The sequence below is a fragment of the Pipistrellus hanaki genome, assembly GCF_964339955.1.
Source record: "Pipistrellus hanaki genome assembly, chromosome: 1".
In the NCBI taxonomy this organism is placed as follows: domain Eukaryota; kingdom Metazoa; phylum Chordata; class Mammalia; order Chiroptera; family Vespertilionidae; genus Pipistrellus; species Pipistrellus hanaki.
This window is the reverse complement of record NC_140503.1, coordinates 22,454,083-22,475,441: the sequence shown is the minus strand read 5'-3', so window position 1 is coordinate 22,475,441 and position 21,359 is coordinate 22,454,083. Positions and strand designations below refer to the sequence as shown.

Sequence of the window (21,359 nt, the reverse complement as noted above, 5' to 3'; positions counted from 1 at the left end):
TTATGTTCAGGTTCAGTGTTTAGCTAGAAGGATTCACAGAACTCAGAAAAGCTGTTATATTCACTCTTCCAGTTTATTACAGTGAAAGGATACAGATTAAAACTAGCAACAGAAGAAGGAACATAGAGCAGGTTCCAGGCACAAGCTTCCAGTTGTCCTCTCCGAGTGGAGTCATGGGAACAGTGTGACCACGTGCATGGAGTATTGCCAGCCAGGGAAGTGCACTTAACCTTAATGTCCAGGAGTTTTGTTGGATATCACATAGTTATGGCTGACCGTATTCTCTAGCTCTTCCCAAAGTCAAGCAGATACCACATGGGCCAAGACTCCCACCATAGATCACATTGTTAGCAGTGTGATCCAAGGCCTCATGTAAACAGAAACACTTTTCATAAGCAATATATTGAAAGGGTTTAGAGGTTATCTTCCAGGTACAAGGCCAGATCCTTCTTTGTTATGTGCAGGGTTTGGACACTCCTGACCTGCTGAGTTAATCCTTTATTGTACAGTAAGCTTTTCACATCTTTTCATCCTTCCGATTTCAGATCAAATGTCACTTCCTCAGAAAAGTATCTCATGTATTTTTTAAAAAATCCTTATCCGAGGATATGTGGTGGTTTTTGTTGATTTGAGAGAAAGAGAAATACCAATGTGAGAGAGAAATATTGCTTGGTTGCCTCCCATACATGCCCCCACCATAGGAAGACTTTTTATTGTACACCTTTTTATACTCAGATTTCAGAACCATGTGAATGTTTTACCTGTTTAAATAAATAAATTGTACTTTAAAAATGAAATTAAAACATATAGTCAATTTTTAAAAATAGTTATGTGCCCTGACTGGGAATCAGACCAGCAACCTTTTGGTGCTTGGGACAATGCTCCAACCAACTGAGCCACCCAGCCAGGCCCCAAGTATTCTTTTTCATATCACCCTGGTATAATACCATCCCACTGTGTAATTATCTTGTTTATTATCTCTCTCTCTTGAAATCAGTTCATGAGAGCAGAAACCTTTTCTGTCTTGTTGGAATGCTATATTCTTGGCATTCACTGATTGTTAATTAAGGACTTGTTGAAATAGGCACTCTTCCTATTTAAACTGACACAACTCATAGGGAGGGTAATTAGTATCTCTACTGATGAGTACTTTGACCCAGCAGTTTTACTTAAGGGAATTTATCCTACAAATACGCCCCCACGTGTGAAATAAGTTAATAGGGGGCATTCTGATTGCAGCAGTGTTTGTAATGGCAAAAAGTTCAAAGCAGGTTAAATGTCAGTCTTTAGGGGATTGGCCTAATAAATTAATGACATTTTATATACTGGATATATAGCTGATTTAAAATTGTTTTTAAGAATAAGGATGTTCTGCCCTAGCCAATTTGGCTCAGTGGACAGAGCATTGGCCTGCAGGCTGAAAGGTCCCAGGTTCCATTCCGGTCAGAGGCACGTGCCCGGGTTGCAAGCTCAGTTCCCAGTGGCGGGGGCACGTGGCGGGGAGGGGGCTGCAGGAGACCACTGTTTGATGTTTCTCTCTTGCGGATGTTTTTCTCTCTCTCCCTCTCCTTTTCTCTCTAAAATCAATAAAAGCATTTAAAAAAGAAGAAATGGTGTATTTGCATCTAACCTAAAAAAAAGAAAAAAAAAAAGAATAAGGATGTTCTCTGTGTAATGATGTAAAAAAATCTCTAGGATACATAGTTAAGCAAAGCGCAGGGCAGTGCATTTATTCAGCTACTATTGTACCATTTGTGTGAAAAGGGGTAATGAAGCTATGTATTACATTTGCTTGTATTTACATGAAGAAACTTTGATAGAATTTGCAGAGAACAATGACAGTGGTAACCTGGGAGATTGGGAAACTAAGTAGATAGTTAAGTGGGAGACTTTTTATTGTACACCTTTTCATACTCAGATTTCAGGGCCACGTGAATGTTTTACCTGTTTAAATAAGTAATTGTACTTTAAAAAAATGAAATTAAAACATATAGTCAATTTTTAAAAATAGTATCCAAAGTACTGTGAAGAGGAAGTGTGTGTGTGTGTGTGTGTGTGTGTGTCTTAAACTGTTGTAGTTTCCCGTAACAGCTTCTGGGAGTGGGGCAGGGTGGGGTTGACTAATGTTCTTTACAAACCAGAACATCCAGTTGAGTAATGTGAATGAGCATGTTATGATTGCCTCTTTCATGCTAGACTTACTCAGTTAAACTGTTCACATAGCCTAATGGGACAGCTGTAGTGCCATAGGAAGAACACAAATTTTGAAACAAGAAACTTGAATTTGACTCCTATCTCTGTTGATTTCTGGCTGTGAGATTTTTTTGGACAAGTTGCTTTAGAGTTCACCTACTAACACTTCTCAACATATAAAAAGAATGATTGAGATATATGAGAGTGCTTTGTACATTATCAAATACCCATATAGCTATTATTAAACGCATTTTAGTTTATTTTGTGCATAATTGACCTGTCAAGTTGATCATAATTGTGTTGCTAAACATTAGTCACAAACATAACGTCCTTAGCATATTTTTCTTTCCACAGCTGCTATATTATATTAATGACCAATAAGTTCCTACTGTTCCTACTTTCCATCTATACTCTCTCCCTGAGAGTTCATTCATTTCCATAACTAGAAACTAATGACCTCTCCCAACTCTCTTCTGAGCTTGAAATTCTTATTAACTGCCTTTGGACTTGCCTGCCTGGGGTGAATACTTTACATTTACCTATCTCCCTCCTCCAGTCTGCTCATCTTGTGTTCCCATTCTCAGTGTCATAATCACCTTCCTAGTTTCTTATGCTAGAAACCTCCAGGGTCATCCTGACTCCTTCCTGACCATTCACAAAGCCCTTCAGTTCTGCTTCTGAAATGTGCCTTACACATCCCTGTTTTCCATCGCCACTCAGTCAGTTTCTTACAAATAAATCATAATCTGATATGTCACTTCCTCAACCTTGACAATTTTTATGACTTTCTATTGCCTACAGGACAAAGTCTAAAGTCGTTGGCAGGCAAACAAGGTCCTTTACAACCTTTCCCTACCTTTTCTCCCACCAGCCCTAACAGACTGTTCTCCAGTCACCTCTGGAATACTCACTGGTTGTCTGTGTGGCACTGTCACATGTCTGCGCCACAGTTCATGTGGTCTCTGCCTGGAGCCCACTTACCTTACAGTCACTCTTGAAGTTTCTGTTCAAAAATCGTATCTTTTATTTTGTCTTTTTTGACCACACAGAATTATAGTCCTTTTGCACTTTATTTTTATCTCTAATATAATGTTTATTCTATATTAAAACTAACTTAGGAATTTCTTAAGGATAGCAAGCATCTAATTAACTTCTGTATTGCCACGGAAGAGTACCTGAAATATAGAATTTTCATAGTTACCTGTGGAATAAATATTGAAAGTAATGTAAAAGGGAACTCAGCTCACAATCTGCAGAGCTCTCGTGTTGTCTTGTGAACAGCAAATTGAGGTGGGTAAGAACTTGATTTCTGGCTGAAACCGGTTTGGCTCAGTGGATGGAGCATCAGCCTTCAGACTGAAAGGTCCCAGGTTCGATTGGCTGCAGGCACATCCCCAGTAGGGGGTGTGCAGGAGGCAGCTGGTCAGTGTTTCTCTCTCATCGATGTTTCTGACTCTCTCCCTTCCTCTCTGTAAAAAATCAATAAAATATATTTTTAAAAAAGAAAAGAAAAAAAGAACTTTATTTCTGAAGACAAGCATATCTGGGTTCAAACCCACTCTATAACTCTGGCTTGTAGCTGTTTCCTTACCTATAAAGTGGCAATAATGGAGTATCTATGAGAATTAAATGTAAAGTACATATCAATCCTTGGTACATTGTAGTTGTTTTTTTTTTAAATTTTGTGAGCCTGAAGTTTTGTTTGTTTTTTTAATATATTTTATTGATTTTTTACAGAGAGGAAGAGAGCGAGATAGAGCTAGAAACATCAATCAGCTGCCTCTTGCACACCGCCTCCTGGGGATGTACCTGCAACCAAGGTACATGCCCTTGACCGGAATCGAACCCGGGACCTTTCAGTCCACAGGCCAACGCTCTATCCACTGAGCCAAACCGGTCTTGGCTACATTGTAGTTTTAAGCTATTATTAAGTATGTAATGTATTTTTAATGAATAATGGTAATACTCTATTAGGTATATCTGTAGTCAGAAGTGAGGTACAAGAATAGTATGTTTTCCTAAGAGAACCCTTTTTCAACCAAGCTGATTATATCCCAGCAACAGTGACTATCTTTTATCATTGAGAAGGGAGAAGAATATCTGTTATCTTTCCTGTTATCTATCACTAGAGGCCTGGTACATGAATTCATGCACAGGTGGGGTCCAGCGGCCTGCCGCAATGGGGCTGCCCAGGGGAGGGACTGAGGGAGGTTGGCTGGTTGGCTCCGCCCCTAATTGGGGTATTGCGGGCTGATCAGGGGCTGAGTGCCAATCACGGCCCAGATCAGGTTGGTTGGCTGCCGTGGTGTGCGTCATAGCCACGAGTCTTTCGGGTCATTCTGCCGTTCCAGTTGCTGGGTTTTATATATAGTGATCTTTATTATTGTTATTGTTAGTGCCCTTGAGATTCATTCTACGTTTTATTAAAACTGAGTTTAGACGTGAACAGGGATACCAAAAAGGAAATCAAACTTGAAGAATAGGAAAGTAGAAACCCAGGATAAGGATAAAAGTATTTGGTATTAAGAGCCCAAGGAAAATGGAATCTAAGAAAGGTTCTCCTTTTACTCCATAATTCAACAAGTATTATTGTCCCCCATCCTATTCAGGGCACAGTGGGACCAGGGCAAGGATATTATCATTGCTTAAGGCCTAGTTTCTCACTGTAAAGATTTTTTTTTTAATTGCATACTTGAGATAACTATAGATTTACATGCAATTGCAAGAAATAATTACAGAGAGATCCCATATACATCAATACAGGATTTTAAGTCTTATTGGTAATGAGGTGAGGTAGAAAGCACTTCATGAATTGGAAAAGCTGGGATTTCTCTGCTTGAAGCTGCAGCAAATAAAGTATTCATATAGGTGTCAGTTTTAAGCCACACCTCAAAGGGCGAGTGTAATTGTAATAGGTTAGGAATGGAGCGAGAGAGTGAGGAAAGCCAAGACCCAGGTGAAGGGAGGACCTGGGTTCCTTGAAGGAATTTGGTAAATAATCTAGATTTCTTAACTGCACACTTCTTTTAAATTGGTTTTCTTACCTCAGGTTTTTAGAACTCAAGTAATGGTGAGCCTATTGTTAATCTCAGGTCTGACTGTTACATTTCCTGTTTTTGATATAGAATAACTTGTTTCTGCTGAGAGTCTGACATATTGAAAAAGTGTTTCTTTTGCTTTTAGAATGACAGTAGAGAACGGCATGAGTACAGCAATGAAAGGCGGAGGCGGGGCAACCCTGAGCCATTGTCTAATGGAGGACCCCAGGGTAACACACTGCAGGTGGTGGAACAAGAGGAAGAAGAAGATGAGGAGCTGACACTGAAATATGGCGCCAAGCATGTGATCATGCTCTTTGTCCCCGTGACTCTCTGTATGGTGGTGGTGGTGGCTACCATCAAATCAGTCAGCTTTTATACCCGGAAGGATGGGCAGTTGTATGTATGAATGTTTTCTTTTATTATTCTCAAGGTCAGCATAGCTTTTCTTCATTGCATGCCATCATTATCTTGAAGGCCTCTGAAGAAGTATGAAGGCCAGAGAGTTCTTTCCGTCAGAAGCAATTGAGAGTGAGGAGTTATTTATTACTTGATGCTTTAAGTAGAGAAAATGAAAGCTACAGAATTATATTTCCTGTATGCTGTCACTAAGACAGGGCTGAATTTATTTGTAATGAGCCAGTAAAGCATTAAACAGTAATCTTTCCCATCTCAAGGCCATTGAGCCCATTTTTCTTTGCCTGGAATGTTCTTTTTCTAATTAGGTGGATTAAGTCCTCTCATCCTTCTGATCTTGGCTTAGATGTTAAATCCAAATATAGGATCTTATAGTTTCTTATAGAAACCTGTTCTTTTTCACTTGTAAAGAAATGCAAATATAAATTTATTTACATGATTTATTCAACACCTGGTTTCCTTCTGTACTGTAAGTCTTTTCAGAGCACTTTGTTTCCAGGATGAAGTGTGTAATAAAAGTTGTTAAATGAAAGGATGAAGAATTACTGCAAGCTGGCACTCTACTCTTGGGGAACTATTGTGAGGATTCTCTGGTGCTGTTGGTGTCAGCCCTTGATTCTTATGTCACCTAGTTCTGTCTCTAAGACCCTAGTGGGCTCAAACAAATTTTTAGTGTATTTTAGAATTTGAAAGTGGCAAGTATCTTAAAAAATTTATAGTGTTGTGAAAGGCAAGCTATTTTTTAAATTTATTTTTTTTAAATATATTTTTATTGATTTCAGAGAGAAAGGAAGAGGGAGAGATAGAAGCATCCATGATGAGACAGAATCATGGATCGGTTGCCTCCTGCAAGTCCCCCATTGGGAATGGAGCCCACAACCTGGGCCTGTGCCCTTGGCCAGAATCGAACCTCGGACTTTTCTTTTTTCTTTTTAAAAAAAATATATTTTATTGATTTTTTACAGAGAGGAGGAGAAAGGGATAGAGAGCTAGAAACGTTGATGAGAGAGAAACATCGACCAGCTGCCTCTTGCACACCCCCTACCGGGGATGTGCCCACAACCAAGGTACATGCCCTTGACTGGAATCGAACCTGGGACCTTTCAGTCCGCAGACCGACGCTCTACCACTGAGCCAAACCGGTTTCGGCCGAACCTCGGACTTTTCAGTTCTCAGGCCGACGCTCTGTCCACTGAGCCAAACCAGCAAGGGCCAAGCTATTTATATATATATAATTTTTTTTTTTAATACAACTTCCATTTATTTTCCCCCAGAGAACTTTTCTTCATTCTTTAAAGACTTAGCTCCTTACAAGGGCTTTGGTGGAGGTCGTGGGGCAGCACCCGCAGGCCTAAACCGGGGTGGGGGTGTTCGGTCCTTCAGGGCTTCACGAGATCGATTCCTGACTCCCTTGCTGTGAATGGCACAGCTCACACAGTAATGCAGCTTCACATATAGTTTGGGAAGCACATAGGCGTCCAAGACACTGGCTTCGGAGATGTCCCTGACTGCCGCGGCCTCCACTATGTTTCGAATGACAAATTTCTTAATGGTCTTGTCCTTGGGCACGCACCGGGCGCAGTTGGTGCAATGAATAGGCTGCACATGGCCACGGCCTTTTTTGGCACAGCCATTATTCCTTCTTTTCTTGGTCATCTTGGAAACGAGGACCCGAGAGAGCCCAAGCTATTAATTTTTGAAAGAAAGACTATGACATTGAGTATCGGCAGATAATGGAGATAATAGCTAAAAGAGATTAAGTAATATTCTCTGTATTAATTAGAGTTAGCTTGGCTACATATTTTAGAGCAGGGATCAGCAAGTCAGTCCACAGAGCAGCTCTGCTTGTCACCTAGTTTTGTAAATAAAGTTTTGTTGGAATACAACCATGCCCATTCTTTTATATATTGTCTCTGCCTGCTTTTATAAGATATATATATATATATATATATATATATATACACACACACACACACACACACACACTTTTATATGGTTGCAGCAGAGGCCACATCACCCACAAAACTTAAAATACATACTCTCCAGTCCTTTGCAGAAAGTTTGCTGATCCTATTATAGAAAATAATTCTGATTATAGAAAAATCCGATTATAGAAAATCAAAACAGCTGCTTTAAATAACGTACATGTTTTATCTCTCAGGGAGTAGTGCAGAGGTGGTCAGTCAGTTTGGAATAGTAGCTTCACATTTATCAAGGTGAATTCAGGCTCCTTTCTTCTTTATTATACTCTAGGTTATTTCAGGGTCTATGCTCTTGGTCTGTGGTCGGCAAACTGTGGCTTGTGAGCCACATGCAGCTCTTCCACAAAATACCACAGCCTGGGCAAGCCTATTTTGAAGAAGTGGCTTTAGAAGAAGTTTAAGTTTAAAAAAATGGGCTCTCTAAAGAAATTTCATCGTTGTACTGTTGGTATTTGGCTCTGTTGACTAATGAGTTTGCCGATCACTGCTCTAGGTTATTAGGATGCTGGAGCCCTAGCCTTCATTCAAACAGCAGAAAGCAGGAAGGAGTAGGGGAAAAAAGGACATAAAACATCTCAGCAGAATTAATTCCTTTCTTAGAAGTTCCACACAATATAGTATCTGCTTATGACTTATTAGCCATTACTTAATCTCATGGCCACATCTGACTATAAGGGAATCAGAACTAAAGTCTTTTAGCTGGGAACATTGGCCCTAGGATAAAAATGTTTTTGTGTGAATGAGAAACAAGGGGGAAATGGATATGTGACATTATCTTCAGACAACCCCAGTTGCAATCTCCCTAAAGATGAAGGATAATAATTATAAGCCATATTACTTCCGCTGACTATCCCTTGTGTCCTCAGTAGTTTATGTGGCAAAATCTGGTTCTTTAGCAAATCCTAAGAAGCAGTGGAGAAGGAATATTTGCTGAGGTAATTATTTTAGGATATAGCATCCACTAGATGGAGTCAGGGTCTGGTTCACAACTCCTATATCTTAGATATCTTTTTTATTTTTGAAGCACTGTTTTTGACAGTAGCTATTTTTGTTAAGTTAAAACTTCTTGGCTAGGTTGATGAGATGGGCAAAAGTGATATATCATTTGAATCAGGGAAACAAAACTCATGTTGGAGAGAGTATATGGCTTGGTATATCTATCCATTAACACTTATCTGAGGCTTTGTGTTTTGTTTTGTTTTAGAATCTATACTCCATTCACAGAGGAGACCGAGACTGTGGGCCAGAGAGCCCTGCACTCAATTCTGAATGCTGCTATCATGATCAGTGTCATTGTTGTCATGACTATTCTCCTGGTGGCTCTATATAAATACAGGTGCTATAAGGTGAGCATGAGAGACAAAGCTTTGCTTTCCACCATATTCTTTTTATGATTGGGTTTTCTATCTATGCTTTACTTGGTCTAGTAAAGAAAAAGGTCTGAGCTCTGGCTGGTATGGCTTAGTGGTTGAAACAACAGCCTGCCAAGGGTCGCAGGTTCGATTCCTGGTCATGGACATAAACATGGTTGCAGGTTCATTTCCAGCCTCGGTCAGGAGCATGTGCGGGAGGCAATCAATCAATATGTCTGGGTATATATCCAGAAGAACTGATATCAGTATCTCAAAGAGGTATCTGCATACCTGTGATCACTGCAGCATTATTCATAAGAGCTAAGAGATGGAAGCAACTCGAATGTCCATGAATACATGGGTAAAGAGCCCTAGCAATCTGGCTCAGTTAATAGCTCACCAGCCTGGGGACTGAAGGGTCCCGGGTTCGATTCCAGTCAAGGGCACATGCCTGGGTTGTGGGCTTATTCCCCATTAGGGGGCGTGCAGGAGGCAGCCAATCAATGATTCTCTCTCATCGTTGATGTTTCTATCTACCTCTCCCTCTCCCTTCCTCTCTGAAATCAATTAAAAAATACACATTATTAAAGAAAAAGAATGCACTGAACCCAAAGCCATATGTGCTCAGCCATTTGAAAAGAATAACATATACAGAAATAATATACTATTTTTGAAGAAAGTAATTTGCAGTTTATTTGGATCATGGGCTCTCTTATTTATATTGAAATTTTTTTCTAGGTCATCCATGCCTGGCTTATTATTTCATCTCTATTGTTGCTGTTCTTTTTCTCATTCATTTATTTGGGGTAAGTGGTGAAATATTTGGTCTATTTTTTAGAAATTAATTCTGTTAGGAGTCTCTATTTTAAAGCCATGTCCCTTATTGATGAATAACTCTTAAAATTATAATTGTTTCCAGATGTCGGTCATAGTTGGTATATATAAGACAAGTTAATATAAATAGGGACATTATTTTATTGATCCTTGCTTATAAGTAGAACTGAAAGAACTCATGACTGTATTCAGTTCTAAGTCTTTTTAGTGAAGAACTTATTACTTTAATAAAAAAATTTAAAAGTCTATAAATCAGATTGTTAACAGGATTTCAAGAAAGTGTATACATGATTTAATTGCTTTTCAGTTTTTTATATTGTTTTATAAGTTTTTTTTCTCAAATGAAATCTTATTTGAAAATTTCACATATAAAATAGAAAAAAGTAGAGCTATCTGTTGAAAAGAGTAGAGAGGTTCAGAGATTTCTCAACCCCGTTTACAAAATCAAATTTGTAAATCATTGGGATAGATCTTATTAGGTACAGAAGCAATAAAGCTAATACATAAATTGCCCCAGCCTGGTGGTTCACTTGGTTGGAGCATTGTCCTTTATACCAAAAAAAAGGTCGCAGGTTTGATTCCAGGTGAGGGTACATATCTAGGTTGCTGGTTTGATCCTGGTTGGGGCATGTAAGGGAGGCAACCGATTGCTGTTTCTCTCTTCCCTCTCTTTCTCTCTCTTCCCCTCCCCCTCCCTCTTCCTGACTCTTTGAAATCAATAAGCATATCCTCAAATGAGGATTTAAAAAAACAAAAATTGGGGGAAAGGGTGGAGAATCCAAGATGGCTGCTCGGGTAGGCAACTAGCCGCAGCCGCACACAACAATTTCAATAAAATACAACTAAAATATAAAATGGACATTACCCAGAACTACAGGAAAGTCGACTGACTGGAAATCCTACAACAAGAAGCAAGGAGAAAACCAGAAGGAAGCGCGGAGGAGCTGTAAAAGCCTAAGGTACGGAGACACGCGGCACGCGCGCAGAGAGGACAGAGCCGGAGAGGAGGGGCGGCTGAGTGCCTGGCTGGCGTTCCCAAGCGGGAAGGAGAGAAAAGCTCCGATTGTGCTGGGCCCAGCTCCAACTGCTCTGAACCCCAATTCTAGGCCAGACCCTGGGGACCCAGGCTCACCCATAGGGAGCTGGGCTGTAAGGCGGAACTCCAGGGAACGGCGAGAGGAGGTCCCGGAGGCGTGCACAGTGCGCGCAGAGAAGGGCCGGCCGGCTGTGCCGCGGGATTGCCCTGACGGGAAGGGGACAGGGGCTCCAGACTGCTCTGAACGCCACCTCCAACTCCACTTCCAACTGAACTGAACCCCAATACCGGACTCATTGGGGGAGAGCATAGACAGTTTGGCAGCAGGCGAAAATCGAGGGCACCTTTCTCTCAGAGGCGCTTGCAACAAGTACTGAAGGACCCTGAGTCTCAGGAGTCGCATAGGGCGGGGCTGACGGAAGCCAAGGCTGTAGGCTCCACCCTGAAACCCCGCCCCATTAGGAAAGCTGCCTGCGAAAATGCCTAAACCAAATAGATCACAAACGAAAGAAATGGAGGACAAAAAGCGTCTGGATATAGAGTTCAAAATCACACTTATAAGGTTTTTCAAAAGTCTCCTAGAAAAGGCCGATAAAATAAATGAGACCTATGAGGATATGAAAAGGGATCAACAAGAAATGCTAAGGGATCAACAAGAAATAAAGAATACATTGTCTGAAATAAAAAATATTTTACAGAGTCCTAAAAACAGAATAGAAGATCGCAAGAATCAAGTCAAAGATTTGGAACATAAAGAGCCAGAAGACACTCCTCTGCAGAAGCTAGAAGGCAAGAGAATCCAGAAAATTGAAGATGATGTAAGAAACCTCTGGGACAACTTCAAACGATCCAACATCAGAATTATGGGGGTCCCAGAAGATGAAAGAGAGCAAGATATCGAAAACATACTGAAAGAAATAGTGACAGAAAACTTCCCCCACCTGGTGAAAGAATTGGACTTACAAGTCCAGGAAGCACACAGAACTCCAAATAAAAGGAATCCAAAGAGGACCACACCAAGACAAATCATAATTAAGATTCCAAGAGCAAAAGACAGAGAATATTAAAAGCAGCAAGAGCTAAGCAGGTAGTTACCTATAAAGGAACACCTATACGATTGTCAGCTGATTTCTCAACAGAAACCATGCATGCCAGACGGGAATGGCAAGAAATATTCAAGGTGATGAATAGTAAGAACCTACAGCCAAAGATAATCTATCCAGCAAAACTATCACTCAGATTCGAAGGTCAGATAAAGAGCTTCACTAATAAAAAAAAGCTAAAGGAGTTCATCACCACCAAACCAGAATTATATGAATTGCTGAAGGGGGTTCTTTCAGAAGAGAAAGTAAATAAAGATAAAAATTATGAACAACAAATACGTAACTATCAACAAGTGAATCTAAAAACCAAGGAAACTAAAAAAAAAAATCTGAGGAACAATATTAACTGTTGAATATAATAGAATCAGAGGTATGGAAGGGGAGTGAACTGATGATTCTTGGGGAAAAGGGGAGAGGGAGATGTGGGAAGAGACTGAACATAAATTGTGCACCTATGGATGAGGACAATGGGGGGTGGGGAAAGGACAGAGGGCGGGGTGAGAAGGGTGGGGAAAGGAACATTTGTAATAATATGAACAATAAAAATTTATTTTAAAAAAAAACAAAAACAAATGCATAAATGGAAGAGTTTCATAGAGGCAGTGGGAGTAAGGACAGACAAAAGAAACAAGTGAGAGAATCTATAAGAACTTGGTGGTTTTCTAGGGAAAAAAAGATAACTGCCACTGAAGCAATAGAAAATCTAAATAGAGGTAAAGAAAAAACAGCAGAAAATTGTTGAAAAGATTTCCATCCTACCCACCAATTAAAATAATGCCAGGCACAAATGGGTTCATATTAAACCTTCTAGGAGTGGAAAATTCTAATAGTATTTTAACTGTTCCAAAACACAGAAGAAGGAAAGCTTCCAGAATCACTTTATGAAGCCAACATAACATTGATACAAAAAACCCCTATAAATTATAAAGTAAAAGGAAACTGTAGACCAATTCTATTTATTGATATAAAAGGAATAACTCAATATTAAACAGGATTCAGAAATACATTGAAGGAAAATATATTATGACCAAGTGGAGTTTGTTTGCAGAATGGAAGGTTGTTTCATTATTAGCAAACTAGAGGTCCAGTGCATGAAATTTGTGCACGGGTGTGTGTATCTGTGTGTGTGTCCCTCAGCCCAGCCTGTACCCTCTCCAATTTGGGATCTCTCTCACAATCTAGGACTACTGGCTCCCAACTGCTCACCTGCCTGCCTGCCTGCCTGATTGCCCCTAACCACTTCTGCCTGCCAGCTTGATCACCCCCTAACTACTCCCCTGCCAGTCTGATCAACACCTAACAGCTCCCCTGCTAGCCTGATTGCTCCTAACTGCCTTCCCCTGCTGGCCTGGTCACCCTTAACAACCTTCCCCTGAAGGCTTGGTCGCTCCTAACTGTCCTCCCCTGCAGGTCTGGTTGGCCCGGTCACCCCAAACTGCCCTCCCTTGCTAGCTGTTTGCCCTTAACTGCCTTCCCCTGATGGCCTGATTGACCCTAACTGCCCTCCCTGCTGGCCCGGTCACCCCTAACTGCCCTCCTCTGCTCGCCTGATTGTCCCTGTCCTCCCCTGCAGGTCTGGTTGCCCCTAACTGCCCTCCCCTGCTGGCCCGGTCACCCCTAACTGCCCTCCCTTGACAGCCTGTTTGCCCTTAACTGCCCTCCCCTGATGGCCTGGTTGCCCCTAACTGCCCTCCCCTGCTAACCTGGTCCCCCCCAACTACCCTCCCGTTTCAGGCCTGATTGCCTCCAACTGCCCTCCCCATGCAGGCCTAATTGCCCCCAACTGCCCTCCGCTGCAAGCCTGATCACCCACAGCTGCTTTCTCCTGCTGGCCATCTTGTGTGTTGGAGTGATGGTCAATTTGCATATTACCTCTTTATTAGATAGGATTTCAATGTAAGTCACTGTGTTACTAGGCCATCATCTCTGTACATGCTAAAAGGCATTTGATGAAATTTAGGACCTTTTCTTGATCAAATTATTTTTAAAAACAAATATATGATTACTTTTTTAACATAATAAAATGTATGGATCTCATCTAAAGGTCATTATCACCTCATAGGAAGCTAGAGGCATGCCTAGTAAGTTAGGAACAAGATGGGGATTTTCTTTATCACTATTCACTGCTATTGTCTGCCATAGCTCTGGAGGGAATAGTTAACGCAACTAAATAAGAGGGGGGAAAAGAAAGAAGAGCTATAGAATTTGTAAAAGATGGTTAAATTATCAATATTTGGAGATAAATGATCGTTTACTTTGTTTTAGAACTAACCAAAAGACAATTTATAATCACTAAGTATTATTGGATAAATATTCTAATCTGTTAAAGTTGCAAACAAACACACATTGGTGTATAACTTTAAAAAAAAATGTATTTATTTCGGAGAGAAGAAAGAAGAGGTAGAAAGGGAAAGATAATGATAAGAATCAATGTGATGCTTCCTGAACACCCCCTACTGGGAATGAAACCATGAACCGTGACTTCATGGTTCACGTGTCAGTGCTCAACCACTGAGCATACCAGCCAGGCTGGTGTATAATTTCTAAGAGCAATTTGGCAAAATCATTAAAATTTTCAGTGTATATGCACTGAACTTAGTAATTTATAGAGATAATAATTGTAGAATTGTTTCTTATGGCAAAATAATGGAATCAGTCTAAATATCAATCAATAGAAAACTGATTAAATAAATTATGGTACATCCGTACAATAAAGCCATTAAAAGAATGTGACAGCTCTGATATACTAACGTGGAAAGTATTTTAGGAGGAAAAGCCTGATATAGTACAATGTAATAATATGCTATCATTTGTGTCTAATAAAAAAAAGTGTATATATGACATTGAACCTTTCTAAAAGGATACACGTGAGTCTGGCCGATGTGTTTCAGCAGTTGAGTGTTGAACCAGAAAACAAGAGGTTGTTGGTTCGATTCCTGATCAGGGCACATGACATGTTGCAGGCTCAATTCCCAGTAGAGGGCATGCAGGAGTTAGCCATTTTTGATGATTCTCTCTCATCATTGATGTTTCTATCTCCCTCTCCATTCACTCTCTATAAAAATCAATAAGAACATTCTTTTTAAATATGTACACAGATAATAATTTAATAAAAAAATTTTAAAAAAGAACATTCTTTTTAAAAATATATATTTTTTAATGATTTTTTGCAGAGAGAAGGATAGAAGGGAGAAGGATAGAGTTAGAAACATTGATGAGAGAAAAACATCCATCAGCTGCTTCCTGCACACCCCCCACTGGGGATGTGCCCACAACCAAGGTACATGCCCTTGACCGGAATAGAACCTGGGACCTTTCAGTGCGCAGGCCGACGCTCTATCCACTGAGCAAAACCGGTTTCGGCATAATTTCAGATATTTTAAACGAGAGTTTCCAAAGTATAGAATTTGGTATTTTAGGTGGTATGTGGCCTTTTTTAGTGTATGTACTTATTTTTATAGCTACAGTCTCTATGTTACTGGTTTTCCATTTATATGAATGATACAGTTTTCTGTTAAAATTATTTGAGGAGGCTGGCTCAGTGGATAGAGCGTCGGCCTGCGGACTGAAACGTCCCGGGTTCGATTTCGGGCAAGGGCATGTACGTTGGTTGTGGGCACATCCCCAGTAGGGGGTGTGCAAGAGGCAGCTGATCGATGATTCTCTCTCATCAATGTTTCTAACTCTCTATCCCTCTCTCTTCCTTTCTGTGAAAAATCTATTTTTTTTTTTTTTAAATAATAATTTGAGGAGGCCAAAACCGGTTTGGCTCAGTGGATAGAGCGTCAGCCTGTGGACTGAAGGGTCACAGGTTCGATTCCAGTCAAGGGCATGTACCTTGGTTGTGGGCACATTCCCAGTGGGGGGTGTGCAGGAGGCAGCTGATCAATGATTCTCTCTCATCAATGTTTCTAACTCTCTGTCCCTCTCTCTTCCTCTGTAAAAAATCAATAAAATATATTAAAAATAATAATTTGAGGAGAAAACTGAATTAATTTAAAGAAAATGTTAAAATAATAGCACAGTTGGTATAAGATATGGTAAAAATATGAAAGTGGGTTATGAATACCTAATGTTTGAGAACCATAGTTCTAAACAGTGTTTTGAGGAAATTATTATACATAAATCTTTTTATATCTCTGTTTCATTTTTTTCAGGGAAGTGTTTAAAACCTATAATGTTGCCGTAGACTACATTACTGTTGCCCTCCTGATCTGGAATTTTGGTGTGGTGGGAATGATTGCCATTCATTGGAAAGGTCCACTGCGACTCCAGCAGGCGTATCTCATCATGATCAGTGCCCTCATGGCCCTGGTATTTATCAAGTACCTCCCAGAATGGACTGCATGGCTCATCTTGGCTGTGATTTCAGTATATGGTAAAACCCGAGATTGATTTTTTTTTAATTTAATCACAGAGATACCTCATCTGGTGTATTTTCCTTCCTCTTCTAGTTATCTTGACTTATGAAAATGATAATTTTCATAATTAATTAGCAAATAATTAGCAATGGCATCTTTATCATAGAAAGATTTCAATTTTTTGAGGTTAATATCTTTAAAAATATTTTATTATTGCCTCCAGTTTAACTCAGTGATAGACAGATTTCTGGTCAGGAGACTTACTTAGGTTCATATCCTCCTATCTGTGCCACTGACAGCCTTTGTGATCTTAGGAATGTGACTCAGCCTGTTTGAGCTTCAGTTGCCTCATTTGGAAAATGGGAACAATGCTTCCCAGAATTTGTGATGGTTCGGAATATATGTGTAACACATAAAATGCTCATTTTAATTTTAATTTTTAATTTTTAATTTTTTTATTTTTTATTTTTTTTTTAAATATATATTTTATTGATTTTTACAGAGAGGAAGGGAGAGAGATAGAGAGTTAGAAACATCGATGAGAGAGTCATCGATCAGCTGCCTCTTGCACACCCCCTACTGGGGATATGCCCGCAACCAAGGTACATGCCCCTGACCGGAATCGAACCTGGGACCCTTCAGTCCCCAAGCCGACGCTCTATCCATTGAGCCAAATTGGTCTCGGCTCATTTTAATTTTTAAAAATATATACTTTTATTGATTTCAGAGAGGAAAGGAGAAGCAGAGAGATAGAAACATTAATGATGAGAGAGAATCATTAATTGGCTGCCTCCTGCCCAGGTTAGGTATTGAGCCCCAACCTGGGCATGTGCACTAATTGGAAATCAAACTGTGACCTCCTGATTTGTAGGACAATGCTCAACCCCTGAGCAACACTGGCTGGGCTCACTTAATTTTTAAAATAAAAATTAGGTTATCTTTTTATAAGGCACTTGGGTAGAATTATTCTTTTAAAAATAAAACTTATTTGGGTAGTATGAGATTCACATTCATTAACAACCAATGTTACATGGGTCCTGAACAGTTAGAAAGTGCCCTAGCCACGAATAACCAAGGCAGTTGTACAAGTGTGTACTCTGTTGCCCTGCATGAAAGCTACAAAAAGAGATCCATTTTTAGAGGTCAGTATGTGGTTTCTACATTATAAGTAGGCAGTGTTTTTTTATTCCTACACAGTTGCTTATTTTAAAATGTCAGGGGACTCATATTAGGAAACCTCACCATCCCAAATTGAGGGTTGAAGAAAAGTATATGGAAATAGAATTGGATTGGTTCTGTTCTCATATAGAACCAAAGTCATATGTCTTCTGTGCCTGACTTTAGGTTATCTTCTATCTATATATATAAAAGCCTAAGCAACTGTCCACTGTCTGACTGGTAGCTATGACGTTCACTGACCACCAGGGGGCAGACGCTCAATGCAGGAGCTGCCGAGCTGTAGTGACTTGGCAGCTGTGTTCTAGGGTGACGCACCCAGAACCAGAGAGGAGGGAGCCCAATTCCAGTGTGCTTCACCTGAGAACTGCCCTCTAGCAATCTGGGACCCCTCAGGAGATGTTGGAGAGCCGGTTTTGGCCCTGTCTCTGCAGGCCAGGCCAAGGGACCCCACCGGATCTGTGATCAGGCCTCTAGCATAATAGAATAGTACTTGATTTGCAAAGTAATCATCAGTTATTCCATAGCTAAGATGAATGCCAGTGCTGTACTTCATCCAATCAGCAACTAATAAGTACTTTACAGTCAGAGATTTTACTAATATGTTCTGTTTAGTGCCATTGTCAACAACCACATTTTGCTAAGAGACCTGAAGTTTATATAGGTAAAGTATTTGCCCAAGCTTATCCTGTTTGATGTATCAATAGAATCGGAAGCCCAAATTCAGTCCTTTTTCTTACTTACATTACATTCTTTTTTCCATCAACCATTTATTTCCTTCAAATATGATACAAATACATACCTCTACAGATCTTTGAGTTCCTTTAAAATGCAAAATTTTTGTGTCTAATATTTAGAGCAGTGATTTTCAACCTTTTTCATCTCATGGCACACACAAATTAATACTAAAATTCCAAGGCACACCAAAAAATATTTAGGAACCCAACAAATTTCTCTTTTCTTATTTAAAACAAATTGAAGTGGAAACAGTGAGAGTAGCAATTTCTGTTTGTTGCATATTATATTATTTTTAGTAGTAGTAGTAGTAGTAGTAGTTTACGAGATATTACCATTTGCAGGCATGAGATGTTTTACTTAAATGCATTAGACTGTTTGGAATATCACCATAAGCTGTCAAGTTTTCCTTTAAAATGTAGCTGTACCTGTTTTATATTTTCAAATGTTTGAAATTATTTTCCATATTCTGAATTTTCATGATAGAAAATATAAGAACAGCTGCAGTTATTGGAAAGAGATGGTGGTAGAATCAAGAATGATTTAGAACAACAACAAAAAAGAATAATTTAGGCATTTTACTTCCTCTCTTAGTTGCTGTTTTTGTGAAAACAGATATACTCTAAGACCTAAATACTTATGAAGTGCTTTTGACAAGAAAACTAAAGAAATGCTAAACTCTCTCATAGAAAAGTTTATTATTTTATTTTGTTTAAATTTACTGCCCTCTTATTTAAAAGAAGAGAAGATGAATCCCTTGTCTGCTGTTCATATTTTGAGAAGTTCAATCAAATACCCTCTATTAAATTCCTTTTAGAATAAAGTTCCTATCTGTGGCTCATAGATATGGTTTGTTTGCAAATGGCTTGTCCCTATTTTCTGCTTATTGCACACTGACAATTGCTCTAGAATAATTCTGTCTTGCAATTATCTCTGCCTCTTTTCTTCAAACTGGGAAGAGTTATTCTTAGAACCCAATAAAGATACATTGTAAACTAACCAAATAGCATCAAAACCAAAATAAAATTTGCACAGATTTATAGGGTTTTGTTTAGGTTGCCCCATACCAGTTTACCTGCTATTTATTTCATATTCATTCAACATCTTTAAAAAAATAGTTTATTAATTTTAGAGCGAGCGAGAAACATCAGTGTCATAGGCTAACATTGATCGGCTACCTCCTGCATGTTCCCTGATGAGGATTGAGGCAGTGACCCCAAAGTGTGCTCTGACTGGGAATTTCGCCAGCAACCTTTCAGTGCACGGGAAGACAACCCAACCAACTGAGCCACACTAGCCAGGGCCATTTCACATCTTTTTATTTTAAAAATTTTTTAATATTCTCTATTGGCTAATTTTTCTCTAACACACCTACTTACAAGTTTAGCCAATACATTTTTTCAGATGTCTTTTCTATTTTTCTCTTTCTAGATTTAGTGGCTGTTTTGTGTCCAAAAGGCCCACTTCGTATGCTGGTTGAAACAGCTCAGGAAAGAAATGAAACTCTCTTTCCGGCTCTCATTTACTCCTGTAAGTATTTGGAATGGTATTAAATTAGTAAGCAGCTTAGAGTTTATAGGAACTGAAACACACATGACGAGGTCATTATCATGGTACTTTTTTTTTTTTAATACGTATTTTATTGATTTTTTTACAGAGAGGAAGAGAGAGGGATAGAGAGTTAGAAACATCGATGAGAGAGAATCATTGATCAGCTGCCTCTTGCACACCCCGCACTGGGGATGTGCCCGCAACCAAGGTACATGCCCTTGACCAGAACTGAACCCGGGACCTTTCAGTCCGCAGGCTGACACTCTATCCACTCAACTAAATGGGTCTCGGCTATCATGGTACTTTTTATCTCATCTTAAGTGCAGATCTGTTTCCTTGCAAATTATTATCTTCCACCTGACATGGTAGAGAGAGAAGAAATAAAGTTTTTTATTGATATTAGAGAGAAAGAGAGAGAGAGAGAGAGAGAGAGAGAGAGAGAGAGAGAGAGAGAGAGAGAGAGACATTGATTGGCTGCCTCCTGCACTCACTCCAGCCAGGGAACAAGCCCACAATCTGGGAATTGAACTAAGACCTTTTGGTGTATGGGACAATGCTCAACCAATTGAGCCATACTGGCCAGAGCAAGATAGAAGAAATATTTAGAAATTGGGGAGCCAGTATTCTCACTTAAAATTTTGCTAGTCAAGTGTTACTGAGTACTTGTTATAGATATATCTTGCAGAGTTTATGAAAGAATTGTACTGTTCCTTCAGAATGTGTTTGCCTTTTTTGTTTTAGAGTCACCCTTTTCCTAATAATTCAGTAAATATTTATTGGGCATTGACCATATTTTCCCACAGAGCATTGTAGGGGACAAAAAGATGATTAAGATACTTTGCCTTCCTTTAGAGCTCATTTGCTTACAATTTAGGGATCAGATAAGAAAATATACAAATAAGCGGCATCTAAGGAAGAATGTGATCAGAGTGAGAAGTGGAGAGAGTTCAAAAGGGAGGAAGTCTGGCTGGGGACACAGGGAAGGCTTCCTGGAAGAGACAGCATTTGGATTGAATCTGTTAAGGATACGGTAGGATTGCAGCAAGCACAGAGGGAAATCAGTTCCATAACTGGTCTTGTCACAAAGAATGGCTTGGAAATATAAGTGTGGGGCCTCTTCATCAAATTTAAAGTGTTTACTTTGACTAGAACATGAAGTACACAATGGGGAGAATACTAGGGAGAGTTTAGAGAAGCAGATTACAGCAAGATCAACTATAGATTTGAGTGATGGGGTTAGCTCTCCATGCTTTTCATGATCAGTGGAGAACCATAAAAGGTTCTTGAGTTGAAGAATAAAGAAAAATATGTGATAAAAGCCAGATGTGACCCACAAGCCTGAAATATTTACTGTTTGGCCCTTTATTGGAAAAGTCGGTAGACCCCTGATTTCTGTAGTAATATTAAATATTAAGAGAGTTTGTAGCAATATTTTCTCCTTTGCATAAAGAAAGAAAATCAAACACCTGCTGCTATGTTTCTAAGAAGGCTACCGAAATCCATAAGCCTGGAACATATGGTTGCCTTCTGTTTGTCTTATTTGGGTTTGGATTTAGTTGAACAGTGCATTGCCTGCCCGGC

At 39.6% G+C, this 21,359-nt stretch overlaps 2 protein-coding genes across 5 annotated transcripts in view; one reads left to right on the top strand and one right to left on the bottom strand.

Annotated features, from left to right (window-relative positions):
• The window catches only part of PSEN1 (presenilin 1), a 58,150-nt gene that overhangs the window by 20,299 nt on the left and 16,492 nt on the right, over positions 1-21,359 (top strand). For all 4 annotated transcript variants that reach the window (XM_084893193.1, XM_084893195.1, XM_084893192.1 and 1 more), the window contains 5 exons: positions 5,377-5,630; positions 8,835-8,976; positions 9,721-9,788; positions 16,113-16,333; positions 19,659-19,757. In XM_084893193.1, the coding sequence (XP_084749319.1) occupies positions 5,377-5,630; positions 8,835-8,976; positions 9,721-9,788; positions 16,113-16,333; positions 19,659-19,757 (784 nt within the window). The remainder of the gene's footprint in view (positions 1-5,376; positions 5,631-8,834; positions 8,977-9,720; positions 9,789-16,112; positions 16,334-19,658; positions 19,758-21,359) is intronic.
• Positions 6,884-7,345, bottom strand: LOC311627415 (small ribosomal subunit protein eS26). The gene has a single exon (XM_084893910.1). The coding sequence runs from the start codon at positions 7,302-7,304 to the stop codon at positions 6,957-6,959; it is 348 nt and encodes a 115-aa protein (XP_084750036.1). The 5' UTR covers positions 7,305-7,345; the 3' UTR covers positions 6,884-6,956.